Source organism: Ahaetulla prasina, chromosome 5 (genome assembly GCF_028640845.1).
Source record: "Ahaetulla prasina isolate Xishuangbanna chromosome 5, ASM2864084v1, whole genome shotgun sequence".
NCBI lineage: Eukaryota > Metazoa > Chordata > Lepidosauria > Squamata > Colubridae > Ahaetulla > Ahaetulla prasina.
The window spans coordinates 63826322-63852158 of NC_080543.1; the positions used below are offsets into that span (position 1 = coordinate 63826322).

General features: G+C 40.8%; 1 protein-coding gene across 1 annotated transcript in view; it reads left to right on the forward strand.

Annotated features, from left to right (window-relative positions):
• The window catches only part of CASK (calcium/calmodulin dependent serine protein kinase), a 257401-nt gene that overhangs the window by 62077 nt on the left and 169487 nt on the right, over window positions 1–25837 (forward strand). Inside the window, exon 2 of the mRNA XM_058186228.1 lies at window positions 23238–23350. Coding sequence (XP_058042211.1) covers window positions 23238–23350 — 113 coding nt within the window. The remainder of the gene's footprint in view (window positions 1–23237; window positions 23351–25837) is intronic.

The window sequence follows — 25837 nt, forward strand, 5'->3', positions numbered from 1 at the left end:
ACTGTTAGGTTTTAAAGTAAATTAGAAAAACAGAATCATGGAGTTGAAGGGACATGAGAAATTATCTAATTTCAACACTTCTATTCAGTGCAAAATTTGCTAAAGCTTTTTGGGCAATGGCTATCAAGGATTTTTTGAGTTCCTGTGAAGAGGAATATGCTTCATATGTAAACCTGTTCCATTAACTAACAGCTCATACAGTCAGGAAGTTACTGCTCATGTGTGCCCTGAATCTACTATTTTATAGCTAATATTTGTTCTACTCTTGCTGTTTGGTATAATAGAAAATGTCCCTATATATGACAAATGTTTAGATGTCCAAATATTAATATCACTATGTCATATCTCCTTTCAATCTTCCTTCCACAGGCTAATAAACATATCCAATTTCTTCAATTATTCTACATGCCATCTGTGTTTCCCTCTGAAGTCTCTCAGGTTTGGCAAATACATTTTTAGATTTCAATATCCAGGAATGGACACAATATTCCAAGAAAATCCCTTACAAAGCCAGGAGACACTTGGACAATTACTTCCTGTTATATGATTGTGTTTTTTTGTTAATCCCGTTTTCCCCAAAATAAGACATCCCCTGATAATAAGCCCAATTGGGCTTTTGAGCGCATGGCAATAAGGCCAAGCGCTTATGTCAGGGCTCAAAAAAATATAAGATGGTCTTATTTTGGGGGAAACACGGTACACCCTAAAGTAGCATTTGCTTTTAAGTATCTACATCATGCTATTGGTTCATGTTTAACTTGGAGATCTTTTAGAATACATGTTTTTTCACATGTGCTGGTTTTAAGCCAGGTTTTCTCATTCCATGTAGGTTCCTTTCATTTATTTTTCTCCCCAAACCACTACTTTTTCTCTCTCAAGATTCATCCTTTTCATATTAGCCTATAGCAGCCCTGACAAACTGGTGGGCCATAGGCCGGATGTGTCATGCAGAGGCCACACCCACCCCAGCTTTCAAAGGAAAAAAAGTTGTGATATGTCATGATACATCACGTGACGCGATTTGAGTTTGACACCCATGGCCTATAGTGTTCAATCTCTGCTAATTCTTTTTGAATATTTTATTTCTCTTCTAAGGTGTTAACTATTCTTTCTAGTATTGTGTCATATTCATCTTTCAGTCTCTTGATATCATTAATAAAATAATTAAACATTAATACCCCAAAAAGAAAAGTACTAAACAAAGAATATAAAAGGTTGTAGCGGGGAAAAATGAGAAAAGACACTATTAACCATACACACAAAAAATTAAAACTTGTTCATAATTTCCATATATAATGAAAATAGATAAGATTAGGTTCATTGTGATTAATATAATAGAATCTATCTGGGTTTGATAAAACTGTATTTTTGCCTCTGGATATTCTTTAATCTAAATTTATTAATATTTCTAATATAATTGAAAAAGTTTGATTTTCAAGAAATTGCCAATGCTATGCAATAATTAACTTGGTTGCTAGAAAGTGGTACAATCAGTTCCTTATTTATACATGTAGCATTGTATCTTACAAAATAAATGTCCTAACTCAAGGGAACATATGACCTTTTAATTTTAGTACAGTAAAATTAATTTCACTAAAAGTTTCCACCAAAAGGGTGTTACTTTATCATATGATTACCATCTATAGTGACATGGTTCATTTTGTGTATGTTCCCTCTAGCATTTTGAAGAATGATTGTGTAAAACAGCAGTTCCCAACAATTGTGGCTTGGTGGCCCAGCTGAGCCACCAAGCCATGAACTGGGCCACATGAGCAGAGAGCTGGCACTTCACGTGCAAGCAGCTCAACTCATGTGAGCAGTGAGCTGGCAGGCACGTGCATGCACACCCAGCTGGAATGCAAGTGGAGCTTTATGCTCATGTGGCCTGGCCCACCACTTGCATGAATCGAGCTGCGCATGTACATCAGCCCACCGCTCACGAGCTGTGTGTGTGTGCTGGCCTGCCTCTCATGCACCCTGATTCTGAATAGGCCGCGGCCCAGTAGTGGACTCTGATGTAAAGTACATTCTGTGCACAATTATTAGGCAAGTGAGTATTTTGACCATATTTTAATGCATATTTTCCACCTCCAAGCTGTATAAACTTGAATGCTTAGTGGATATAAGTATATCAGATGATGTGTATTTGTGGAAGGAGATCAACACCCTATATCCGTGATGGCGAGCCTATGGCACGCATGCCCGAAGTGGCACACGGAGCCATGTCACCTGGCACATGCGGCATCGCCCATTCCTCTTTTGGGTTTCTGGCGTGCATGACAATCAGCTGGCTTTGATGCATGCAGCAGTGCCGGAAACTGGAAGAGCTACTCTTCCGTTTTCCTGCATGAGCATGCTTGCCAGCTGATCATTGCACACACATGCGCGCCAGAAATCCAGAAGACTAGCTGGCCGGAAACCAAAAGCTCATTTTCAGGGGCACGCATGCACCCTGGGCAGCTCCTCTTCCAGGTTGCAGCCCAGACGAGCGTGCACGTGCATGCTCCCCTTTCGGCACTTGGTGCCGAAAGGTTCGCCATCACTGCCCTATATTAAGGTGTGCATAATCATTGGGCAGCTGCTTTTCCTCAGGCAAAATGGGCCAAAAAAGAGATTTAACTGTCTCTGAAAAGTCAAAAATAGTAAAATGTCTTTCAGGGGGATGCAGCACTCTTGAAATTGCTAAGGTATTGGGGTGTGAGCACAGAACTATCAAATGTTTTGTTGCAAAGAGTCAACAGGATTGCAAGAAACGTGTTGAGAAAAAAAGATGCACATTAACTGCCAAAGATTTGGGAAGAATCAAACGGGAAGCTATCAGGAACCCATTATCCTCTAGTCCTATCATATTCCAGAACTGCAACCTACCTGGAGTGCCAGAAGTACAAGGTGTTCAATGTTTAGAGACATGACCAAGATAAGGAAGGCTGAAACTCAATCACCACTGGACAGGACACATAAGTTGAAATGGCAAGACTGGGCCAAGTAATATCTGAAGACAATATTGTTCAAAGTTTTTATGGACTGATGAGATGAGAGTGATTCTTGATGGACCAGATAGGTCCGGCCCATGGCCAGATCAGTAACAGGCACAGAGCTCCACTTTGACTCAGATGTCAGCAAGGTGGAGGTGGGGTACTGGTATGGGCTGTCATTATTAAAGATGAACTAGTTGGACCTTTTCGGGTTGAAGATGGACTCAAAATCAATTCCCAAACCTACAGTCATTTTTAGAAGACACTTTCTTCAAGCAGTGGTACAAGGAAAAGTCTGCATGTTTCAAGAAAACCATGCTTTTTATGCAGGACACTGCTCAATCACATGCATTGAAGTACTCCACTGTGTCTAGCCATTAAAGGCCTTAAAAATGAAAGAATAATGACATGCCCACCCCAAACAGGCTTATGACTGTTTTTGAAAAGAAGGGTGGCTATATTGGTCACTGGTTTTTTGTTTTGAAATGTCAGAAATGTTTATTTATACATTTTTATTTGTTTATTATTCTCACCTTAGATGCTAATAAACAAGATGGACACATTTCCTTTTCATTTAAGTTGCATAATAATTTTGTACACTGATAGTTGCCCTATAATTGTGCACACATAGATATTCTAAAAAATACAAAACCTCACTTACTTTCTTAAATATTCAGGTTTGAGGTTTATTAACATTTTGGATTGACCGAGAACACTGTAGTTGTTCAAATAACAAAATTAATCCTCCCAAATACAACTTGCCTAATAATTGTGCACACAATCTATATAGGCTGATCTAACTGGGGATAAGGGCCATAGATAATAATAATAATAACAGAGTTGAAAAGGACCTTGGAGGTCTTCTAGTCCAACCCCTGCCCAGGCAGGAAACCCTACACCATTTCAGACAAATGATTATACAACATTTTCTTAAATTTTTCCAGTGTTGGAGCATTCACAACTTCTGCAGGCAAGTTGTTCCACTTATTAATTGTTCTAACTGTCAGAAAATTTCTCCTTAGTTCTAAGTTGCTTCTCTCCTTGATTAGTTTCCACCCATTGCTTCTTGTTCTACCCTCAGGTGCTTTGGAGAATAGTTTGACTCCCTCTTCTTTGTGGCAACCTCTGAGATATTGGAACACTGTTATCATGTCTCCCCTAGTCCTTCTTTTCATTAAACTAGACATACCGAGTTCCTGCAACCGTTCTCCATATGTTTTAGCCTCCAGTCCCCTAATCATCTTTGTTGCTCTTCTCTGCACTCTTTCTAGAGTCTCAACATCTTTTTTACATCGTGGCGACTAAAACTGAATGCCATATTCCAAGTGTGGCCTTATCAAGGCATTATAAAGTGGTATTAACACTTCACGTGTTCTTGATTCTATCCCTCTGTTTATGCAGCCCAGAACTGTGTTGGCCTTTTTGGCAGCTACTGCACACTGCTGGCTCATATCTAAATGGTTGTCCACTAGGACTCCAAGATCCCTCTCACAGTTGGGTTTTTTTTGCCTAAATGTAGAACCTTACTTTTTTCACTGTTGAATTTCATTTTGTTAGATAGCGCCCAATGTTCAAGTCTGTCAAGATCCTTCTGTATCTTGAGCCTATCTTCTGGAGTGTTAGCTATTCCTGCCAGCTTGTTGTCATCTGCAAATTGGATGAGTTCCCCATCTATCCCCTTGTCCAAGTCATTGATGAAGATGTTGAAGAGTACTGGGCCTAAAACAGAGCCTTGGGGTACTCCACTGCATACTTCCCTCCATGTGGATGTAGTTCCATTGAGGACTACACGTTGAGTGCGGTTGGTCAGCCAGTTACGAATCCATCTGCTGGTGGTGCTGTCTAACCCACATTTTTCTACTTTATCTAGTAGTAGGTTATGGTCTACTTTATCAAATGCTTTACTGAAGTCCAAGTAAATTATATCAACAGCATTCCTCTGGTCCACTAATTTTGTCACTTTGTCAAAGAATGCAATAAGATTAGTCTGGCATGATCTGTTTTTGACAAACCCATGTTGGCTTTTGGTTATTACTTTGTTTGCTTCTAGGTGTTTGGTGATTCGTTGCTTGATTATCTTTTCCAGAATCTTCCCTGGTATTGAGGTCAGGCTGATAGGTCTTTAGTTTCTTGGATCTGTTTCCCCCCCCCTTTTTTTTTTTTTTGAAGATGGGAACTACATCAGCTCTTTTCCAGTCCTCTGGCAGATATAGCACCTCTCATTGCCATTCTTGGATAAAAGCAGGAAGAAGACCTCCTGATGTACATAGTGATTTCAATTTCCCATACATTTTTTTGACCAATAGGAGGATCTTTTGTCTCAGTTTGCAATAATAGTGTTTAAATCCTTGATATTATTTTTTTTCAATTGTGGCAAATATTTTCAGATTTCAAAGTATAAGGAGTTTCTTATTCCATTTTATGACCCCAACTGAGACTGAAATCTTGGTCTTTGAGTGAAGCAGTTATTCAGTGAGAGATCACATGACTCCCAACATGACTACTTCGTTCAATGTTGAGTGGCTCATTAAGCAGGCAAAGGTAAGAAGCCTCAAGAGTCCGGGGGGGGGGGCGGACGGACCATGGATGGCCTGTTCAGGACCTGAAAATCCTCTCTATCAAAAACAAAGGCTTCTCAGGACCTCAGTGGAGACACTCATGCACAACCTGCACTGAGCCTCCTAAGGTCTATCTCATCCTCCTGAGGCACACTCCAATTTTTTCTTATTGTGCGATCTTTCAGCTGAAGAGTGGAAAATCCTTCCTGCCAAAATCCAAATAGGATTTTTTGCCCCTGAGCAAACAGACCCTCAAGGCCTGCACTGGGCCTCCCCTACAGCTTTAAAAAAGATATAAAAGGAGCTTATAAGCATTTACCTCTTGCGGATTTTTTTCCAGATTAGGAAATAAAATTATATTTGAATCTTTCCCATAATCTAGAAGAAAACCACTCTGCTGCAGTTTGTTACCATGTATTGATGGACATAAGTTCATTTTTAAATTCATTGTAAAATTTTTATCAGTCCATTTGACTCTGGAGATTTCCTCTAATTAATGTTCTTGAAAGTGTGTAAACTATGTTAAAGAAAGGAACATCTGGACTTCCAGTTGGTGTCGTGGCAGAACAGTCACGGGTTAGCGGGACTCCGCAAAACCCGGCTGATTCCCATCCTGTCAGGAAGCCTTATGGGACCAAAGTCACCCCAGAGGGATGACAAACAAAGGAGGGACCCTTTGTCAATCGCGGGGGGACTGTGGTCCTCCCTCTAGATCCCAAGGCACCCTCTGACAGACGGAAGAAGAGATGGACATTATCTCCTGACTGAAGCTTTGACAACCGGGACAGAAGAAAATACAACCTAGCAATTTGTGAACAGAGTACTAGATCTGGGTGAGAATTTTTTCAGTTTCTATGTAGGAGATTATTCCTGAATAAAGAAACCTTTAGAAAAGTGGGACTCTTTAAAGAGAAGAGTAAGAGATTTTATTCCCACCTCTAAAAGAAACAGCAAGCCAAACATAGGAGACAGAAACAAATCCAGAAAAAAGTAAGAGCTTTAATGGGGATATTATATTAAATCATAAAGAAAAACTAGACTGGAAATTATAATACTTTAAAAAGTAAGTTACGATATTAGAAAGTATTTTTCTCTTTTTAAATTGGAAAAGTAAATGGTCCAACAGAGACTAAATCTTTGCTGAGTAAGTTGGAAGAGTAAGAGCTGGGATGACACCTACTGGCGGGAAAAGATATTACACAACTTGTAGTAAATACTGGAAATATAGAAGAAAGAAAGAAAACCTGAACTCGATAAGCGGACAGAGATAAGGAAAAGCTGCAAACCTGGTTTACTTGTTTGAACTTTGGTGCAATATAAATATTGCTGACTTAATGGAAATGTTTTGAATTGCTTTCTTACTGAATGAAGTGGCTTTTTGGCTTTTTGACCCTTTCTGGATTACTGAGACACTGGGGAATTTGGTGGGCCATTTTGGATTGCAAATAACGCCTGACAGAGTAATTTATTGAGTGACCAAATTGGATCTTTTGTCCATTGGCTTCTTGGATTATTGGGATATTGGGGATTTTGGTGGGCCACTTTGTATTATAATCATCGAGTGACAGAACATTTTGAGAGAAAAAAAAAAGAAAAATGAAATAAGACAATATATCTAAACGAGACATCTAAAGGAAAAGTTGAATGACAATACACCTAACTCTAAATAGTTTTTCTTTTTCTTTTCTTTTTTTAAAAATAAATTTATGTAAGATGAAAATTTGGGGAAACTGTAATAGGATATTGTTTTATTTATTTTATTTTATTTATTTTATTAAATTTTTATACCGCCCTTCTCCCGAAGGACTCAGGGCGGTGTACAGCCAAAGATAAAACACGAAATATATACAATTAAAACATTTAAAACATAGCAAATTACAAAAAAGGCTGATAATTAAAAATTTAGTTTTAAAATTTGAGAAATATTAATAAAACCCCAAATTAAAATTTAACACTATTATGCCAGTCCCGCTTGAATGAATAAGTGTGTTTTTAGCTCACAACGGAAGGTCCGAAGATCAGGCACATGACGTAAGCCAGGGGGAAGTTCGTTCCAGAGCGTCGATGCCCCCACAGAGAAGGCCCTACTCCTGGGGGCCACCAGCCGACACTGTTTGGCAGACGGCACCCTGAGGAGACCCTCTCTGTGAGAGCGTACGGGTCGGTGGGAGGCATAGGGTAACAGCAGGCGGTCTCGTAAGTACCCGGGTCCTAAGCCATGGAGCACTTTGAAGGTGGCAACCAAAATCTTGAAGCGCACCCGAAAAACCACAGGAAGCCAGTGCAGGCTACGGAGTAGTGGTGTTACGTGGGAGCCACGAGCAGCTCCCGTTACTACTCACGCAGCCGCATTCTGGACTAACTGTAGCCTCCGGGTGCACCTCAAGGGCAGCCCCATATAGAGAGCATTGCAGTAATCCAACCTAGATGTAACCAGAGCGTGAGTGACCGTGCATAAGGCATCCCGGTCAAGGAAGGGACACAACTGGCGGACCAAGCGAACTTGGTAAAAGGCCCTCCTGGAGACGGCCGCCAGATGTTCATCAAAGGACAGCCGTCCATCCAGGAGGACACCCAAGTTGCGAACCACCTCCTTTGGGCCCACAACCTCCCCCCCAACAGCCAGCTGGGGATCCAGCTGACTGTACCGGGGTGCCGGCATCCACAGCCACTCCGTCTTGGAGGGATTGAGCTTGAGTCTGTTTCTCCCCATCCAGACCCGTACAGCTTCCAGGCACCGGGACAGCACTTCGACCGCTTCGTTGGGGTGGTCCGGGGTGGAAAAGTACAGCTGAGTATCATCAGCGTACAGATGATAACTCACCCCGAAACCACTGATGACCTCACCCAGCGGCTTCATGTAGATGTTGAACAGGGTAGGCGAGAGAATCGACCCCTGAGGCACCCCACAAGTAAGGCGCCTCGAGGACGACCTCTGCCCCCCTGTCAACACCGTCTGCGACTGGTCAGAGAGATAGGAAGAGAACCACCGATAAACGGTGCCCCCCACTCCCAATCCCTCCAACCGGCGCAGCAGGATACCATGGTCAATGGTATCAAAAGCCGCTGAGAGATCTAATAGGACCAAGGCAGAGGAGCAACCCCTGTCCCTGGCCCTCCAGAGGTCATCCACCAACGCGACCAAAGCCGTCTCCGTGCTATAACCGGGTCGGAAGCCGGACTGGAACGGGTCTAGATAGACAGTTTCCTCCAGGTGCCGGGGGAGCTGCCATGCAACCACACTCTCTACAACCTTCGCCACAAAGCGAAGGTTGGAGACTGGACGATAATTTCCCAAAATAGCTGGGTCCAGGGAAGGCTTCTTGAGGAGGGGTCTCACCACCGCCTCTTTCAAGGCGGCGGGGAAAACCCCTTCCACCAAAGAAGCATTTATAATCCCCTGGAGCCAGCCTCGTGTAACTTCCTGAGCAGCCAGCACTAGCCAGGAAGGACACGGGTCCAGTAAACATGTAGTTGCATGCAACCTCCCCAGCAACCTGTCCACGTCCTCGAGAGCCACAGAATCAAACTCATCCCAAATAACCTCAACAAGACGTGTCTCTGTCATCTCGGTTGGATCATCGCAATCTTGGTCCAAACTATCCCGAAGCTGAACGATTTTATCGTATAGATAACCGTTAAACTCCTCAGCACGTCCCTGTAAGGGGTCATCCCGTCCCTCTTGATGAAGGAGGGAACGGATCATCCGAAACAAGGCGGCCGGGCGGTTATCTGCCGATGCAATGAGGGTGGAAACGTAAGAACGTTTCTCATTGCCACTAGGTAGGTCTTAGTAAAAGACCTCACTAGTGTCCGATCAGCCTCGGAACGGCTGGACCTCCAGATGCTCTCTAGGCGTCTTCTCCGGCGTTTCATCTCTCTCAGCTCCTCGGAGAATCAGGGAGCCAATTGAGAACTACGCCGGGTCAGAGGCCGCAAAGGCACGACACGGTCCAAAGCCCCAGCTGCGGCCCGTTCCCAGGCCGCAACCAGTTCTTCAGTCGTGCCGTGGGTAAGATCCTCAGGAAACGGCCCAAGCTCCGTCAGGAACCACTCTGGGTCCATCAGGCGCCTGGGACGGAACCAACGCATTGGTTCCGTCTCCCTGCGGTGGTGAGCGGCGGTCTGAAAGTCTAGGCGAAGAAGAAAATGATCTGACCATGACACCGGTTCCTTCACTATATCTCCTAAAACCAGATCATTAACCCACTGACCAGAGATAAAAATCAAGTCTAGCGCGCCTCCCCCGATGTGTGTAGGGCCATCAGTTACTTGAATCAGGTCCAAGGCCGTCATGGAGGCCTGGAACTCCTGAACCACCGGTGATGACAAGCCGGCCGATGGCAAGTTGAAATCCCCCAAGACCAGAAGTCTGGGAATCTCAACCGCCATGCCAGCAAGCACCTCCAGTAGCTCAGGTAGGGCTGTAGTCACGCAGCAAGGAGCCAGGTACGTGATCAACAGCCCCATTTGATTTCGGTGGCCCCACTTCACAAGGAGGGATTCACAGCCAGCTATCTGAGGAACAGTGGACTCCCTCGGCTCCAGACTATCTTTAATCACAACCGCCACCCCCCCACCCCTACCTTGGGCCCTCGGCTGATGAAATGCCCGGAAACCCGGAGGGCACAGTTCAACCAGGGGTACACCCCCTTCTGTGCCCAACCAGGTCTCCGTAATGCCCATAAAGTCCGCGGACTCCCTCTGAATAAGATCACAAATCAGGGGAGCCTTATTGACCACGGACCGGGCATTGCAAAGCATCAGCCGAAGACCCAAACTCTGAGGGTCTTGACCATCCGGGGAACGAGTAAGGACTGGGGGGCCGGAGCACGTGATCGCTTTTAAACATCGAACACGTGCTCCCGAAGAACGATACGGCCCCCTGCCTCCGCCATATCTGCCTCTCCCACTTATCGTACAGATGGAAAAACACTCTCTGCTCTGCACAATCCCCTCCCCCCCTGTCTTCGGACCAACTGAAATAATGTCGTGAGTGCGCGCTGTGACTGGACATACCCTTCCCGACGGGTTTCCCCCAACCCCCGCCCTTACCCTCCCCCCCTTTAAAAACCCCATCCCCACCCTCCCCTCCATCCCCCCAACCCCAACCCGTCAGTTCCCACCCTCCCCTTTAAATTCCCATTAAAACTCCCCTTAAAAAGCCGATTAAAACAATTAGTTAAAAATCCCCCGAGTCTCCTATTTTTGGCATGCCACCTTTTTTTTTCTTTTTCTTTTGTTTACATTTATACCCCGCCCTTCTCCGAAGACTCAGGGTGGCTTACAGTGTATAAGGCAATAGTCTCATTCTATTTGTATATTTTTTTTACAAAGTCAACTTATTGCCCCCCCCAACAATCTGGGTCCTCATTTTACCTACCTTATAAAGGATGGAAGGCTGAGTCAACCTTGGGCCGGGCTCGAACCTGCAGTAATTGCAGGCTTTGTGTTCTTAATAACAGGCTTTACCAGCCTGCGCTATTCACCGGCCCCTCTCGGGGTTCCAAAACCCGTCCTCAAGATGGGCCCTCGATAATGTGGAGGGCCAAACCCGCGAGAGAGGGGAATCTCGAAGGGCAAGAAGGTCAGCCGCTGTAAATGTCCGCATGATAAGAGTCCGGCAAGCAGACCCATCCTGGACCTGTCAAGATGATAACTGACACACCAGTAATTCCGGGTGAAGGACAAACGAGAAATAGTTCTTAGGCGGTGGATGAACAAAACCACCATGATTCAGTCAGTACACCAACCCCTCGTATCCGATCCCGAGGGGTGGTCTGTGGATGGGGGGGGGAGGGAAAGGATGGAGTCCTACAATAGTCTAGCTAGGATTGTCCAGGACCATCCTCAATTCCCCCAACTGGGGACCAAAGATCTTGAAAGGGTCCCCCTGCAGCCAGCCCATGGGCGTCCTCCAGGATGGTAAAAAGGCGCCCACATGGCCCGTGGTCGTCCTTCAAGTTGACAAAGAGGGCGTCCACCGGGCCTGTTAGCGACCGCTAGGCCGAAACTGCCAGGCCGTCAAGCCGCCAGGCCGAACACATGCCCAATGGGCCAAGCCGCTCCGCCGACGAGCCATCTCTCTCCCAAAGTCCGGGAGGGGGGGCAAAGAACTCAAAAAAGCCCCCACAGACGGCCCATAGACGTCCTCTAGATGATAGTGAGGGCGTCCACTAGGCCCGTGGACAACCTTCAGGGTGGCAAAGAAGGCGACCATCGGACCTCTTCGTGGCCACTAAGCCAGGTCGCCAGCTGGAATAGGCCACTCACCCGCCGGGCTTGCTGGGTCATGCCACCGGCCCCAACCACTGAGCCAGTTCGCCGGACCCAGCCGCCCACCAACAGGCTAGGCCATCACCAGACCAGTCCAGCCAGGCCACCGCCACCGCCGACAGCACCGCCGCCGCCGGAGGAAGAGAGCTCCAAGGCTCCTCCCGGCTCAACGCCAGGCCAGGCCGCCGCCACCACCGAAGAACTCGGCCGCCGCTGCTGGAAGAGGCCAGGCTGCTCGTGCCCCCGACAACACCGCTACCGAGGGGAGAAGGCTCGAAGGCCCCCCCCGAAGCAGCGCCGAGCCAGGCCGCCGCCGCCGCCACCGGAAAAAAAACCGGCCGCCGCTGGAAAAGGCCAGGCCGCTGTCGCCATCGGCCACACCACCACCGGAGGGAGAGCGCTCCAGGACTCCTCCTGAGGCAACCCGGAGCCGCCCCGCCTCAATCCACCCATCCTCTGACCGTCCGCGTTGTCCTCTACCCGGGCGGGGGATCCGAGCTGTCAAAAAGACCCCCCCCAACCCAGTCGGGTCCAAAATAGGCCCGTTGCCGCAGCTCCTGTTCAGCGGCATGGCGCCATCTTGGACATGCGCAATGGGGGATTTGGAGATGCGCAATTGTTGGGGTAACTGAAGGTTGCAAGGTATTATATGTTGCAATATAGTTACTATATAGATTGGTATGAGTGTAAGACTATAAGACTGTAAGATTAAAAGACTATAAAATAGAAAGTAGATTGAATACAGAAAGAAAAATAAAATGACGTTTGCCCCAAGCTTAACCAAAATTGGAAAGAAAGCATCCTTTACACCATCATCGGCTGCATCAAGCCCATTGAACCAAAGATCAATAGAGACAATGTTACAACAAGAAAAATGAATATATTCCAAAAAGAATACAATTGGTGTTTTAATCTATTCAAGAGGCTATGACAAAAAATCATAATGAGATAAAAAGCAATCTGGGGGAGATGAAGGAAGATGATAACAAAAAAATGAACAAAGGATTAAAAAAAATAGAAGAGAAATCAGAAGAAGCCAAGAAAAAAGTGGAGAAGATAAATCAAAAATTGAAGAGAGGCAAATAAGGACTTGGAAGTGACAGTTATAATCCTAGAAATGGAGAAAGTGGCCCATATTCTAAGATTCCAAAACATAGAAGAGGATAAAGGAGACGACCTCCCAGAAGTGATGATAGAGCTGAAAGCTCTAGGGATAGGAAAGCAAGAGATAGAGGTGGAGGTAAAGGAACTATTTAGAATAAACATGAGCTATACAAGGAGACATAAGGTCCCAAGGGAGAAACACGTGAGACTTGTTAAAAAATCAACAAGAGATGAAATATTAAGAAGGGCAAGAGATGAACCATTGCAATACAGAGGGAAAGAAATTGTGGTTCTGAAACAGATTCCTACGGAAACAATATCATTTTTTTATTACTAAATTGATCAAAAGAGATGTTAATTTTAGATGGTTAATACTAGAGGGAGTACTAGTAGTTAATTGGGATGGTAAAAGATACCGACTGGAGTTGATAGACAAAGCGCTAGAATTTTATGACAGTTACATTGTTGTAAATGAGGGACAAGAAATAAGAGGAGAATTAGAATGTCAAAGACAAGATGAATCAACAAGAGAAGAGACCAATGTACAGCAAGAAGAAGTTGAGAGAGCAGAATGAGAAGGAGCAAGAGCAAAGGACCAAAGACAAATAAGAACAACTAGGAGAATAAGACAATATATAAATAAAGGAGATGGAAAGGGAAAGTGAGACTTTTCAATAAACATAAATGGATTGAATTCCCCCATAAAAAGGAAAAAATATATATACACAATTACAAAAGCTAAAAGTAGATATAATTTGCCTTCGGGAAACTCACATAAAAAAGCAACACAGTAAACTATTGGAGTGTCCTAAAATTGGAAAGTTATATTTCTCTTCAGCACAACAAAAGAAAAGAGGGGTAGCCTTATATATTAAAGAAACAATAAACTCCAAACAAATATATATGGATGACGAAGGGAGAATTTTAATGGTGGGAATTGGGATGAACCAGAAATACACTTTTGATAGCAATATATGCACCAAATAATAAGGAAGAAGAATTTTATCAAAAATTACATAAGATGATATTAGAAATGGAATATGAAAACATTTTGTTGCAGGAGACTTTAATGCAATTGTAGACGCAACATTTAATTATAAAAGTAGTAAATCCGGAAAAAAAGGCAAGAAAGATACTTCCTAAGACCTTTAAAATGGCAGAAGAAACATGTATACAGGAGGAAAAATGAGCCCAGGGGAATACCAATACACATTTTATTCAAATAGGCACTAATCATGGTCCAAAGTTGACATGATATAGATATCACCTGAATTAAAGACCAATGTACAAGAGATAGAGATAGAAACTAATATATGGGCCGACCACAGCCCTATAAAAGTTAGCTGGAAAGGACAAAAGAAAAGGCTGAGGTGGACATTGAACCAATCTATATTAAAAGAAAAAGAATTTATACAAACAATAGTAAAGGAAATGGAATTCTTTCTCAAGGAAAACAAGAAGAAACTTCCTTGCAAAATATATGGGACACAGCTAAAGCATATATTAGCGGACTAGCCATAACTTAACAGAGCGAGAAAAAATAAGAAAAAAATCAAAAGACATTAGAAGAAGAACATAAAAAACTTGAATTAGAACTACAAAAAGATCCACAAATGTCTAAAAAAATCAAATGAAAATAATAAAGCACAAACTAAATCTAATAGAAAAAGAAGAATTGGCGCAACTAATAAAAAGAGCAAAGCAAAACTTTTTTGAAAATGCTAATAAACCAGGAAGTTGGCTAGTCTATAAACTGAAAAAAAGAGAAAGAGAAGAAATTGATAAGTAAGCTACAAGATGAGAAAGGAAACATACAGTATCAAAATGAGAACAAAAAGAAAATAATTCAGGAATTCTATGAAAAACTATATGAGCAAGAAAAAATTGCAATACTTGGAAAAAGCTAAACTACTAAAAGTGCCTGAAAACATTAAAAATATGTTAAATGAAAGAATAATGATGACAGAGTTGATGGAGGCAATAAAAAAACAAAAGAACAATAACTCCCCAGGACCAGATAGATTACCTGCAGAAGTTTATAAATATTTACATTGAGTCAGTCAATGCTAGAGGTTTATAATGAGGTATTTATAGGAGCTAAGATACCAAATACCTGGATAGAAGCAAATTTAACAATCTTAAAAACAATTTAAGATTCATCCTAGACGCGGAGTATTATGAAGTCCACTCTGAAAAACAAATGGCACTGATTTCCTTAGATGCGCAGAAACCCTTTGACAACATAAATTGGCAATTTATGTTACAACAACTAAATTGTATGGATTTTGGCGAGAAGTTCATAAACATGATTCAGACAATTTATTGTAAACAAATGGCAAACGTAATTGGGGACTATATGGAGAATTTTAATATAAAAAAGGCACAAGACAAGGATGTCCATGGTCCCCATTACTATTTATATTAACATTGGAAATGCTAAATAGAAACATTAGATAACGTCCAGAAATAAAATGCATAGAAATAAAAAGGGAAAAATATAAATTACAAGCATTTGCAGACAACTTGGTATTTATTTTAGAAGAACCATTGAAAACTGGCAATAAGCTAATGGAAAGAATAGAAGAATATGGAGAAGAGGCAAGACTGAAAATAAATAAGGAAAAAACCAAAGTAATAGTTAAAAAATCTTACAGATAAACATAAATAAGAAAGGAACATCTATTTACTGCGTATCTTCTGAGGAAAATTCTAGAAATTTAAACTATGTAAATATTGATTAATTTTAGCAGATGTTGAATTTGCCAAACTAGGTAATTATTTTTTAAAATAGATAAATTCTTAGTGGCAACCTGACCAATGGTATTCTCAGTGACTTTACAGATAATTCTCACATCTAGCAACTCTTATGTTAAGCAATGCTGTCATAAAGTGAAACATCACATGATTGTGTTTAACTTATGTTCATCAGTTCTGGCTGCAGTTGTTCAGTGAATCATCCATATTCATTAAGTATGATGTCATGTAGCTGCAACTTTCAACTTCCTTCCATCTTTCCCATTTGTTTGTTTGTTTGCTTGTTTGTTTGTTGGAAGCGGTGACTTTAAGTCGCAAATAATCACATGACTGCAGGATACCATGACTGTTGTAAATGTGCACTGAATGTGAAGCACCCAAATCACAATTACAGGTGAAACTCAAAAAATTAGAATATCGTGCAAAAGTTCAATTATTTTAGTAATGCAACTTAAAAGGTGAAACTAATATATGAGATAGACTCATTACATGCAAAGCAAGATAGTTCACGTCTTGATTTGTCATAATTTTGATGATTATGGCTTACAGCTCATGAAAACCCCAAATTCACAATCTCAGAAAATTAGAATATTGTGAAAAGGTTCAATATTCTAGGCTCAAAGTGTCCCTCTCTAATCAGCTAATTAAGCCATAACACCTGCAAAGGGTTCCTGAGCCTTTAAATGGTCTCCCAGTCTGGTTCAGTAGGAATCACAATGATGGGAAAGACTGCTGACCTGACAGTTGTGCAGAAAACCATCATTGATACCCTCCGTAAGGAGGGAACGTCTCAAAAGGTAATTGCAAAAGAAGTTGGATGTTCCCAAAGTGCTGTATCAAACCACATTAATAGAAATTCATGTGTAAGGGAAAAGTGTGGAGGATGACTGCAGCCTGGAGAGGATTGTCAGGAAAAGGCCATTCAAAAGTGTTGGGGACTTTCACAAGGAGCGGACTGAGGCTGGAGTCAGTGCATCAAGAGCCACCACACACAGACGGATCCTGGACATGGGCTTCAAATGTCATATTCCTCTTGTCAAGCCGCTCCTGAACAACAAACAATGTCAGAAGCGTCTTACGTGGACTAAAGAAAAAAAGAAGTGGTCAGTTGCTCAGTGGTCCAAAGTCCTCTTTTCTGATGAGAGTAACTTTTGCATCTCATTTGGAAACCAAGGACCCAGAGTCTGGAGGAAGAATGGAGAGGCACACGCTACAAAATGCTTGAAGTCCAGTGTGAAGTTTCCACAGTCTGTGTTGATTTGGGGAGCCATGTTATCTGCTGGTGTTGGTCCACTGTGCTTCATTAAGTCCAGGGTCAATGCAGCCATCTACCAGGACATTTTGGAGCACTTCATGCTTCCTTCTGCAGATGAGCTTTATGGGGATACTGACTTCATTTTCCAGCAGGACTTGGCCCCTGCCCACACTGCCAAAAGTACCAACACCTGGTTCAATGCCCATGGGATTACTGTACTTGATTGGCCAGCAAACTCGCCTGACTTGAACCCCATAGAGAATCTATGGGGCATTGCCAAGAGAAAGATGAGAGACATAAGACCGAACAATGCAGAAGAGCTGAAGGCTGCTATTGAAGCATCCTGGTCTTCCATAACACCTCAGCAGTGCCACAGGCTGATAGCATCCATGCCACGCCGCATTGAGGCAGTAATTGATGCAAAAGAGGCCCAAACCAAGTACTGAGTACATATGCATGCTTATACTTTTTAGAGGTCTGATACTGTTCTATGTACAATCTTTGTTTTATTGATTTCATGTAATATTCTAATTTTCTGAGATTGTGAATTTCGGGTTTTCATGAGCTGTCAGCCATAATCATCAAAATTATGACAAATCAAGGCATGAACTATCTCGCTTTGCATGTAATGAGATATATTAGTTTCACCTTTTAAGTTGCATTACTGAAATAAATGAACTTTTGCACGATATTCTAATTTTTTGAGTTTCACCTGTATGTGTCTATGGGGATACTGTAATGGCTGTAAATTTGAGGAGAGATTGCAAATCTTTTTCAGCACCATCCTAACTCCAGTTATTGAACAAACAGTATGCAAGGTCTTTCTGTAATGAAACTTTTTTCTTTCTTTTTAGCATATTTGCCAACATCATTGAGTTCTTTTTGTCAAACTCATAACATTTTTGCGTGAAGTACAACAGGAGCAACAATTTTATTTCTAAGACATCAAGTTTTTCCTTTTATTCTCTGTAATTATAAAACAATCCAGTTCTATTGTATTTTTTTTAGTAAATTCTTAGTGAAAATTTTATAATGGTTAAAGGTACTTGTCTCAAAACCAATAGACTTTAAGTTCTAATCCTGCCTTAGACACAAAGCTAGTAGGGTGAAGCAGCATTCTCTTTCAGCCTTATAAAAACCAGTCAATGTCAGAATTTTGATCACATGAACATAGGGATGCTGCAGTGGTCATAAATGTGAAAAAGGTCACAAGTCACTTTTTTCAGTGCTGTTGTAACTTTGAACGGTCACTAAATGAACTGTTGTAAATTGAAGATCACCTGTAAAAAAAAGAAAAGTTGAGAAAGAAACTAAAATTGGGAGAGCTAGAAAAAGAATAAAATGGGGAAAATAGAAAAAGAATAGTAATAAGTCCAAGTGGTTTCCAGGTAGAGACAAAGCTAGACAAGGTCTTTTCTTTAAGTAATCAATTTTATCATCTCAGCCAATTCCATTAACCTCACCATCCATTTTTCCATTGTAGGGACTTACATAACTTTCCACCTTTGTGCATACTGTGTTGTCATAAAAGCAAAGTCCCATGTTTTCAGTCTTTTTATCCATTAAGCCTAAAAGGAAAACTTCCTGTTTCAATTATAGATGTTCCAAAGAGAAGGAGTCACTACAGGGAAGGACCTACTTCTAGGTCTCATCTGGTGTACTTCCTTAAAAGGTGGGACCTGTGATGTATCCTGCCTTTCTATCATGTTGTTGTAAAGTATTCTATTCAACATAATCCCCATGTTATCTCTTAATTATTCTTTAGTTAAAAACCATCATTAATCATCGTGAATAAAGTCTTGTAAAAAATTTTTATCAGCCAATATTGATGTAAATATTATATTATGAACAATGAAATTTGCTTATAATGAGCCGCGGTGGCACAATGGTTAGAATGCAGTACTGCAGGCTACTTCTGCTGATCACTGGCTGCCAGTGTTTGGCAGATCGAATCTCACCAGGCTCAAGGTTGACTTAGTCTTCCACCCTTCCGAGGTCGCTAAAACAAGAACCCAGATTGTTGGGGCAAAATGGTGACTCTGTAAACCACTTAGAGGGGGCTGTAAAGCACTGTGAAGCGGTATATAAGCCCTAAGTGTTGTTGCTATAATTCTTAGTTGAAGTTAAATTTTGTCCTTTCTTTGGCAATAGCAGTAGCACTTACATACCGCTTCACAGTGCTTTACAGCCCTCTCTAAGCAGTTTACAGGGTTAGCATATTGCCCCCAACAATTTGGTTCCTCATTTTACCGACCTCGGAAGAATGGAAGGCTGAGTCAACCTTGAACTGGTCAGGATTGAACCCCTGGCAGTCAGCAAAATTAGCCCACAATATAGCATTCTAACCATTGTAGACAATATTAGTCCCTGTCCAAATTCTGGCATAGAATTTGAACAATGGGCTCTATCCAACAAAATGAATTTTAATGTACAGGAAACATACCCATGGACAGGCATAAAAGTCTTAAATGTTTATATACAAATGCGCAAAGCTTGCGGAACAAAAGCAGTGAACTAGAAGCAATAATACACGAGAGTAAGTGTGACATAGTTGCCATTACAGAAACCTGGTGGGATGAAACCCATGACTGGGATGTACTGATAGATGGATACAAATTGTTCAAAACAAACAAATCTACAAAATCTACAAAAAGAGGAGGTGGAGTTGCACTATATGTAAGAGATCCCTACATATCTACAGAAATGCACATGATCAAAGATAAACCCCCTTCAGAATGTATATGGGTCAATATAAAAAAGTGGGGAAATGACATTACCATAGGTATATATTACAACTTACCCAACCAATCAGAAGAAATAGATGAACTCTTGGCCAACCAGTTTGTTAACAAATATATTTGTTATGTAGGAAGCATACCACAGTAATAATGGGAGACTATCCACATATCAACTGGGAGATAAAGTCTGCAGCTAGTGGGAGATCAAACAGATTCCTAACCAACCTAGCTGACAACTTTGTCATCAGAAAGGTAAAGGAGGGAACTAGAAATTAAGCAGGGGTGAAATCCAGCAAGTTCTGACAGATTCTGGAGAACCAGCAGCGGAAATTTTGAGCAGTTCGGAGAACCGGCAAAACTGCCTCTGGCTGACCCCAGAGTGGGGTGGGAATGGAGATTTTGCAATATCCTCCCAGGAGTGGGGTGGGAATGGAGATTTTACAGTATCCTTTCCCTGCCACGCCCAGCAAGCCATGTCCACAGAACCGGTAGTAAAAAAATTTGGATTTCACCACTGAAGTAAAGCTATACTGGACCTAATTCTTACTAATAGAGAAAAAGTGATAGAGGGTGTTGAAGTTGCCGAAACCTTGGGTGGAAGGGACCACATCATACTGGAATTCAATATAAGCAATAGAATAATCAATTCTATTCTATTCTTATATTCAATAATATAAGCAATAGAAAATAATCCAACCAGTGTCTTAAACTTTAAAAGAGCTGATTTTAACAAACTCAGAGGGAGCCTAGGAAAGATTCCATGGATGAAAATCCTAAAGGGGGAAACAACTCAAAGAAACATGGGAAACTGAAAAAATGTGATCATAAAAGCTCAGTCCAGCACAATACCACTGAAAAAGAAATTCAAGAAGAAACCAGAATGGTTGCACAAAGATCTCTGACAAATTGAAAGACATAAAGGATAGGTACAAAAAATGGAAAGAGGGACACATAATTAAGGCTGATTATGAGCAGGTAGCCAGAACATGCAAAAATGAAGTCAGGAACACAAAGGCTCCAGAATGAACAAAACTTGCAACAAAAGTCAAAGATATATTTTTTTAAAAGTTTATTTCAATATATTAATAACAAAAAAAAGGTCAAACGGTCCACCAAAGAGAGAACTTGGCAAGGAAGCTAGCCCCCCTCTTCACACAAGATCACCCAGCAGTGGGTATAGAGAGGGAGAAGGGGGCAGTGGAGGCCGCTAGCATTGAGTGGAGAGTGCCACACAGAAATGGCAGCACACAGAAATGCCGCCCCCTTTTCCCTCTCCATTCCCACTGCTGGGTGATCTCGTGTGAAGAAGGGGGCTAAAAGAGAGGGGAGAGTGCAAGGTTGCTGCTGTTGGGACAAGAGGACCCAGGAAGTATCTAGGTCTGGTTCACCCGGCTTCTCTTCCTCTCACAGCCAGATTTCCCAGTCTAGTTTGACGCAGGCTTCCACCCCAGGCCCCCATCTGTTTTCCCCCTGACAGCCGGACAAAGCTAGGTAAAAAGCCTTCACTGGCACCCAGGTTCACCAACAACGGGCTTGGAAAGGGCAATGTGAGCTGTGCTATTGCCTGCATCAAGCTAGACTGGAGAGGGAGAACATGAGCAAGCACTGAGGAGACCACGGAAGAGGGAAGCCAGGCAAAGGGACAAGCAAGGGGCATCCACAGCATGCCGGGCCTGGCAGACTTTCTAAGCCTGCCTAAAGCAGGTAGGGAGGGAAAGAAAGAGAGAGAGATCTGATCTAACTTCTGTGAGTGTGTATATGAGTGTGTGTGTGCATGAGAGAGAGATCCGATCCAATCTCAGAGACTTATATCAGGGCTGGTGGCGGTGTGCACTCTCTCTCATGTGCACACACACACAGACAGGTTGGATCTTTCCTCCCATCCCACCCACCAAAGACCGCTGGATTCCCGCCCCAACCCTGCCTGTCTCATACAGGCACCACCCACATTAGTGATGTAAACTAATGTCCACACTCAGTCACATGACCCACCCCCTAGCCACGCCCACCCAGTCATTAGGAAGAACTAGTAGTTAAATTATTTGAATCCCACCACTGGTAGTAAAACATTATTCAGGTTAAATTGCCATGTTGGCACTTTGCCATAAATAAGTGGGTTTTGAGTTGCAGTTTGGGCACTCGGTCCTAAAAGGTTCCCCATCACCGGTATAGGGTCTTCTGGGAGCTGGACTAGAAGACCTCCAAGGTCCCTTCCAGCTACTCTACTCTACTCGCACTGTACTCGCACTGTACTCACAAGAGAAGAAAACCTATGGTTTCAGTTGTAGTTTAAAATGCAAAACAACTCCATTAGTCTTTTTCAAACCTGCTAATATAAATTCTTCACCCAAAATTTTACATTTCAAATAATTTACATCCTTTTTTTCTTTTATGGTTTCTTGCAAACATTGTGCTCCTCAGATCTACAAAATTGTGATCTTTCCATAGCCATAGTTAATAGCGCACTCCAATGTCCAGAATATGAATTGCAGTTAACAGCCTCACTGGAAATAGAATAAAGTGGGGGGGAGTTCAAAGGAAACTTCTCTAATTGCTTTTATTTGTAAATCCACATTAGTCAGCAAAAGAGTCAATAGAAAAAATACAACATTCCTACAAAAGTTTACACTCAAAAATTCCAAGATCCGGTACCATAAACAGATTCACCAAAAAATAAACTTTAATCATCCATAATTTTTTTTTAGAAAACAGCTGGAATCCAAACCTTCACCTTTTTGTTAGACAAACAACTCACAATATCCCTGTCAGCTTTTTTATAATACTGAAAATAATACTAAATTATAGTTATAATACTGAAAATACTGAAAATCTCCAAAAGGACATATTAATTATATCTGGAGTAAGCTTCTCTTAAAGAACAATAAATTATAATGAAGTGATTTAGAAGTGGGTGTCAGTTATAGTGTCTATTTTTCTTCTGATGTGCTACAGCTTTGAAGTTGCTGTAAGAACCTACCTCCCAGCAGCTGATTGTAAAAACCTTCCTTTCCCAATCTTCTTTCAAGGAGCAGTTTGGAGGACAAGTACATCAATTTCTGGGATTCCTTTTGATTCTGGAGAATTTTTCAAGTTACAGAAATCCTGCCTGAGCCCCAAATTGTTGCCTCATCTCCAGTTCTGAAGGAATTGCTCAAGCCACCATTTCCCCACTAGAAGGGAAAAATCCCTTATCAGAATGTTACACATTAATAATTTGCAGCAATCTCGTTTTTAATCCTATTGATCTGATTTATATATTCCTTCTCATGACTGTTTTCATGAAATTCCACTTTATTGTTAAATAGACTTGTGTTATGTCATATTCTTGAAAAAAATCTTATTTAAATTATTTGCTCTGTTGCTGATACATTACAAAGCAATGTAGGATTAAAATGTCAGCTTTATGGGTTTTTCATTTATTTTAAAAGCAAAGATCGTTAAAGTGCTATAATTCTCTAAATAAAAATTTAACAAAACAAAATTATTTTGTAACAATTCAATGAAAAATAATAAAGTTGTAAGGGAAAAAAAGAAGATCTCAATGTTTACATTAATTGAGCAATGTTGTTCTTTCTAGGGGTCCATTCAGTGTTGTGCGGCGATGTATCAACAGAGAAACTGGGCAACAATTTGCTGTCAAGATTGTCGATGTAGCAAAATTCACTTCAAGTCCAGGCTTAAGTACTGAAGGTAAAAACCAGTTGTTACCAAACAGTATTTTTTTCTCTTTTACTATCTTTATAACAATTATGTCCCAAAATTTTATTGGGATTTTTTACCCCAAAGAAATACTCTGTTTGAAAAGTATGTCAGTTACAAGTATTTTTTGCAAGTACTGACAAATTAAAGAAAATGAAAGTGATTAATACTGTTATCTCGAGTCCATTATATTATTTCACTCAGATTAATAATTTAATAAGGAAATAAAAGAAATAAATTATTTTGGGCAAATTGAAGAATAAATTATATTCTTATATAATTATTATACATATTAAATTATATAAATTAAATAAATTGATACCTATTTATAGGTGTACTATTAATTTAAATCTCTAAGCTCTACCTTTTTTGCTACAATAAAACGTTGAGTTTCTAGTTTTTAAAAAAAGATTATTAGAGCCTCTATCTTGTTTATTGCTCACCTATATTCTGCATTTGCTTACACTTTAAAAATTAAATGTAAAAAAATTAATGTATGTATGTTTATATGTGTGCTTCTCTTACTAATGGAATATTTGGAGATTAGCTTAGTTCTAATACATACATAAGCTCTGTTTTTTGAGATTCTTCTCATGTTGCTTATCACTTGCTATGTATGCCAGGATCAGACGGAGTAGTGATACAATTGTGTTTTTAAATTATGTCATGACAGACCTATTGAATATAATTACTTTTCAACAAAATTAATAATCATTGTTTTATATTTTTAAAAACTACTAATCGCAAGTATTTATATTTTTAAAAACTACTAATCGCAAGTATTTATATTTAAACTATTTATATTTAGACAGTCAAACCATCCTGGTAGTATAGGGAATTCTTAAGGTAAGATTTCTCCTTGGAAGCCAAGGCTGTACTAATTGTAATTTACTAGGCCCAAAAAGTCAGAAAACATGAGGAATAGTTAATACAAACTTCATATAGAAAAGCAATTTCTAATCTATAGATTCTTGGAATTTGAACATAATTGGAACAACAATGCTTACTGATGGTGATTTTCTTTGCTACATTAAGTACATGGAATAGAATAGAATAGAATAGAATAGAATAGAATAGAATAGAATAGAATAGAATAGAATAGAATAGAATTTTTATTGGCCAAGTGTGATTGGACACACAAGGAATTTGTCTTGGTACATATGCTCTCAGTGTACATAAAAGAAAAGATACGTTCATCAAGAATCATAAGGTACAACACTTAATGATAGTCATAAGGTACAAATAAGCAATCTTTATGCATAGTATATTTAGTCTCCAAATGGTTGTTCGAAATATTTATTGCATGTAAAAGTATACTTATATACTGGTTTTGCTTATTAACTGAACAATAACTTTAAATAATATAATAAAAATAATTTACATTTTACTATAAAATATAAGCTGCAGACCTTAAGAAATCTGGAATTTCTTAAGTCAATCATCAGAAAAGAGATAAAGAAAAACTAAACAATGAATATAATAAAATGTTATATATTCTGGCCTTGTCTCCTGAATAGTTCATATTGTAGCAAGAGAAGTAAGAAAAACAAGAGAAAAAAGAGAAAACAAAAAGGCTCATTGCCCATTCAGTCTCATTTTTAACTAACCTCTACGTTCAGTAGTTTTATTCTGAGAATGAACTTTTTAAAAAATCTTCTTGAAGGTCTTTTAATTCTAAAAACTGAAGTTTGCTAGTACAAAGACAAATCTTTGCTCTTTTACATGAGAGTCCATTTTCTATGCAAACTGCAATGCTCTGTTGATAGAACTCTTCCTGTTTTTAAAACAAAGGATTGGGATGAATGTGCACCTTGTCTTAATAGATTCATTATTTTAATTTTAATTTATATATTTTATAGTTACGTTTTTATATTTTGTGTATAGTGTATAGATAATAATAAATGATTATTGGAGCAATTGAGACTAAGTATCTGCTACTATTGCTAACTACTGTATATGAAATCTTTAAATACAGAGAGAATATGCTACTGAATGATATTTATTGAAGATGAACCAGGGGTGGGTTCTAAATTTTTTTGCTACCGGTTCTGTGGGCGTGGCTTATTTTGTGGATGTGGCTTGATGGTCATGTGACAGTGGGTGTGGCTTGATGGTCATATGACTGGGTAGGCGTGGCCAACTCAATGTCTCTCATGTCAAGGGGTACCTCGCCTGGCCCCTCCCCTCCCAGCCATTCCTTGTCACACCCAGCCTCAACGTATCTATAGTTCTGCAAAAATGTTGTTCACCTTTTTGCAACTTTATTATCTACATACTATAGATCAGGGGTCTCCAAACTTGGCCACTTCAACTCCCAGAATTCCTCAGCCAGCTTTGCTGTCTTAAAGTGGCCAAGGTTAGAGACCTCTGCTATAGATGCACTTTCATGGACCACTGAAAGGAGGAAATGGCTCACATGCTTTGCCCAAGAGTGTGATAGGCAACAGGCTTTTAAAGGGCTGCTAGAAAGAAGGGGGA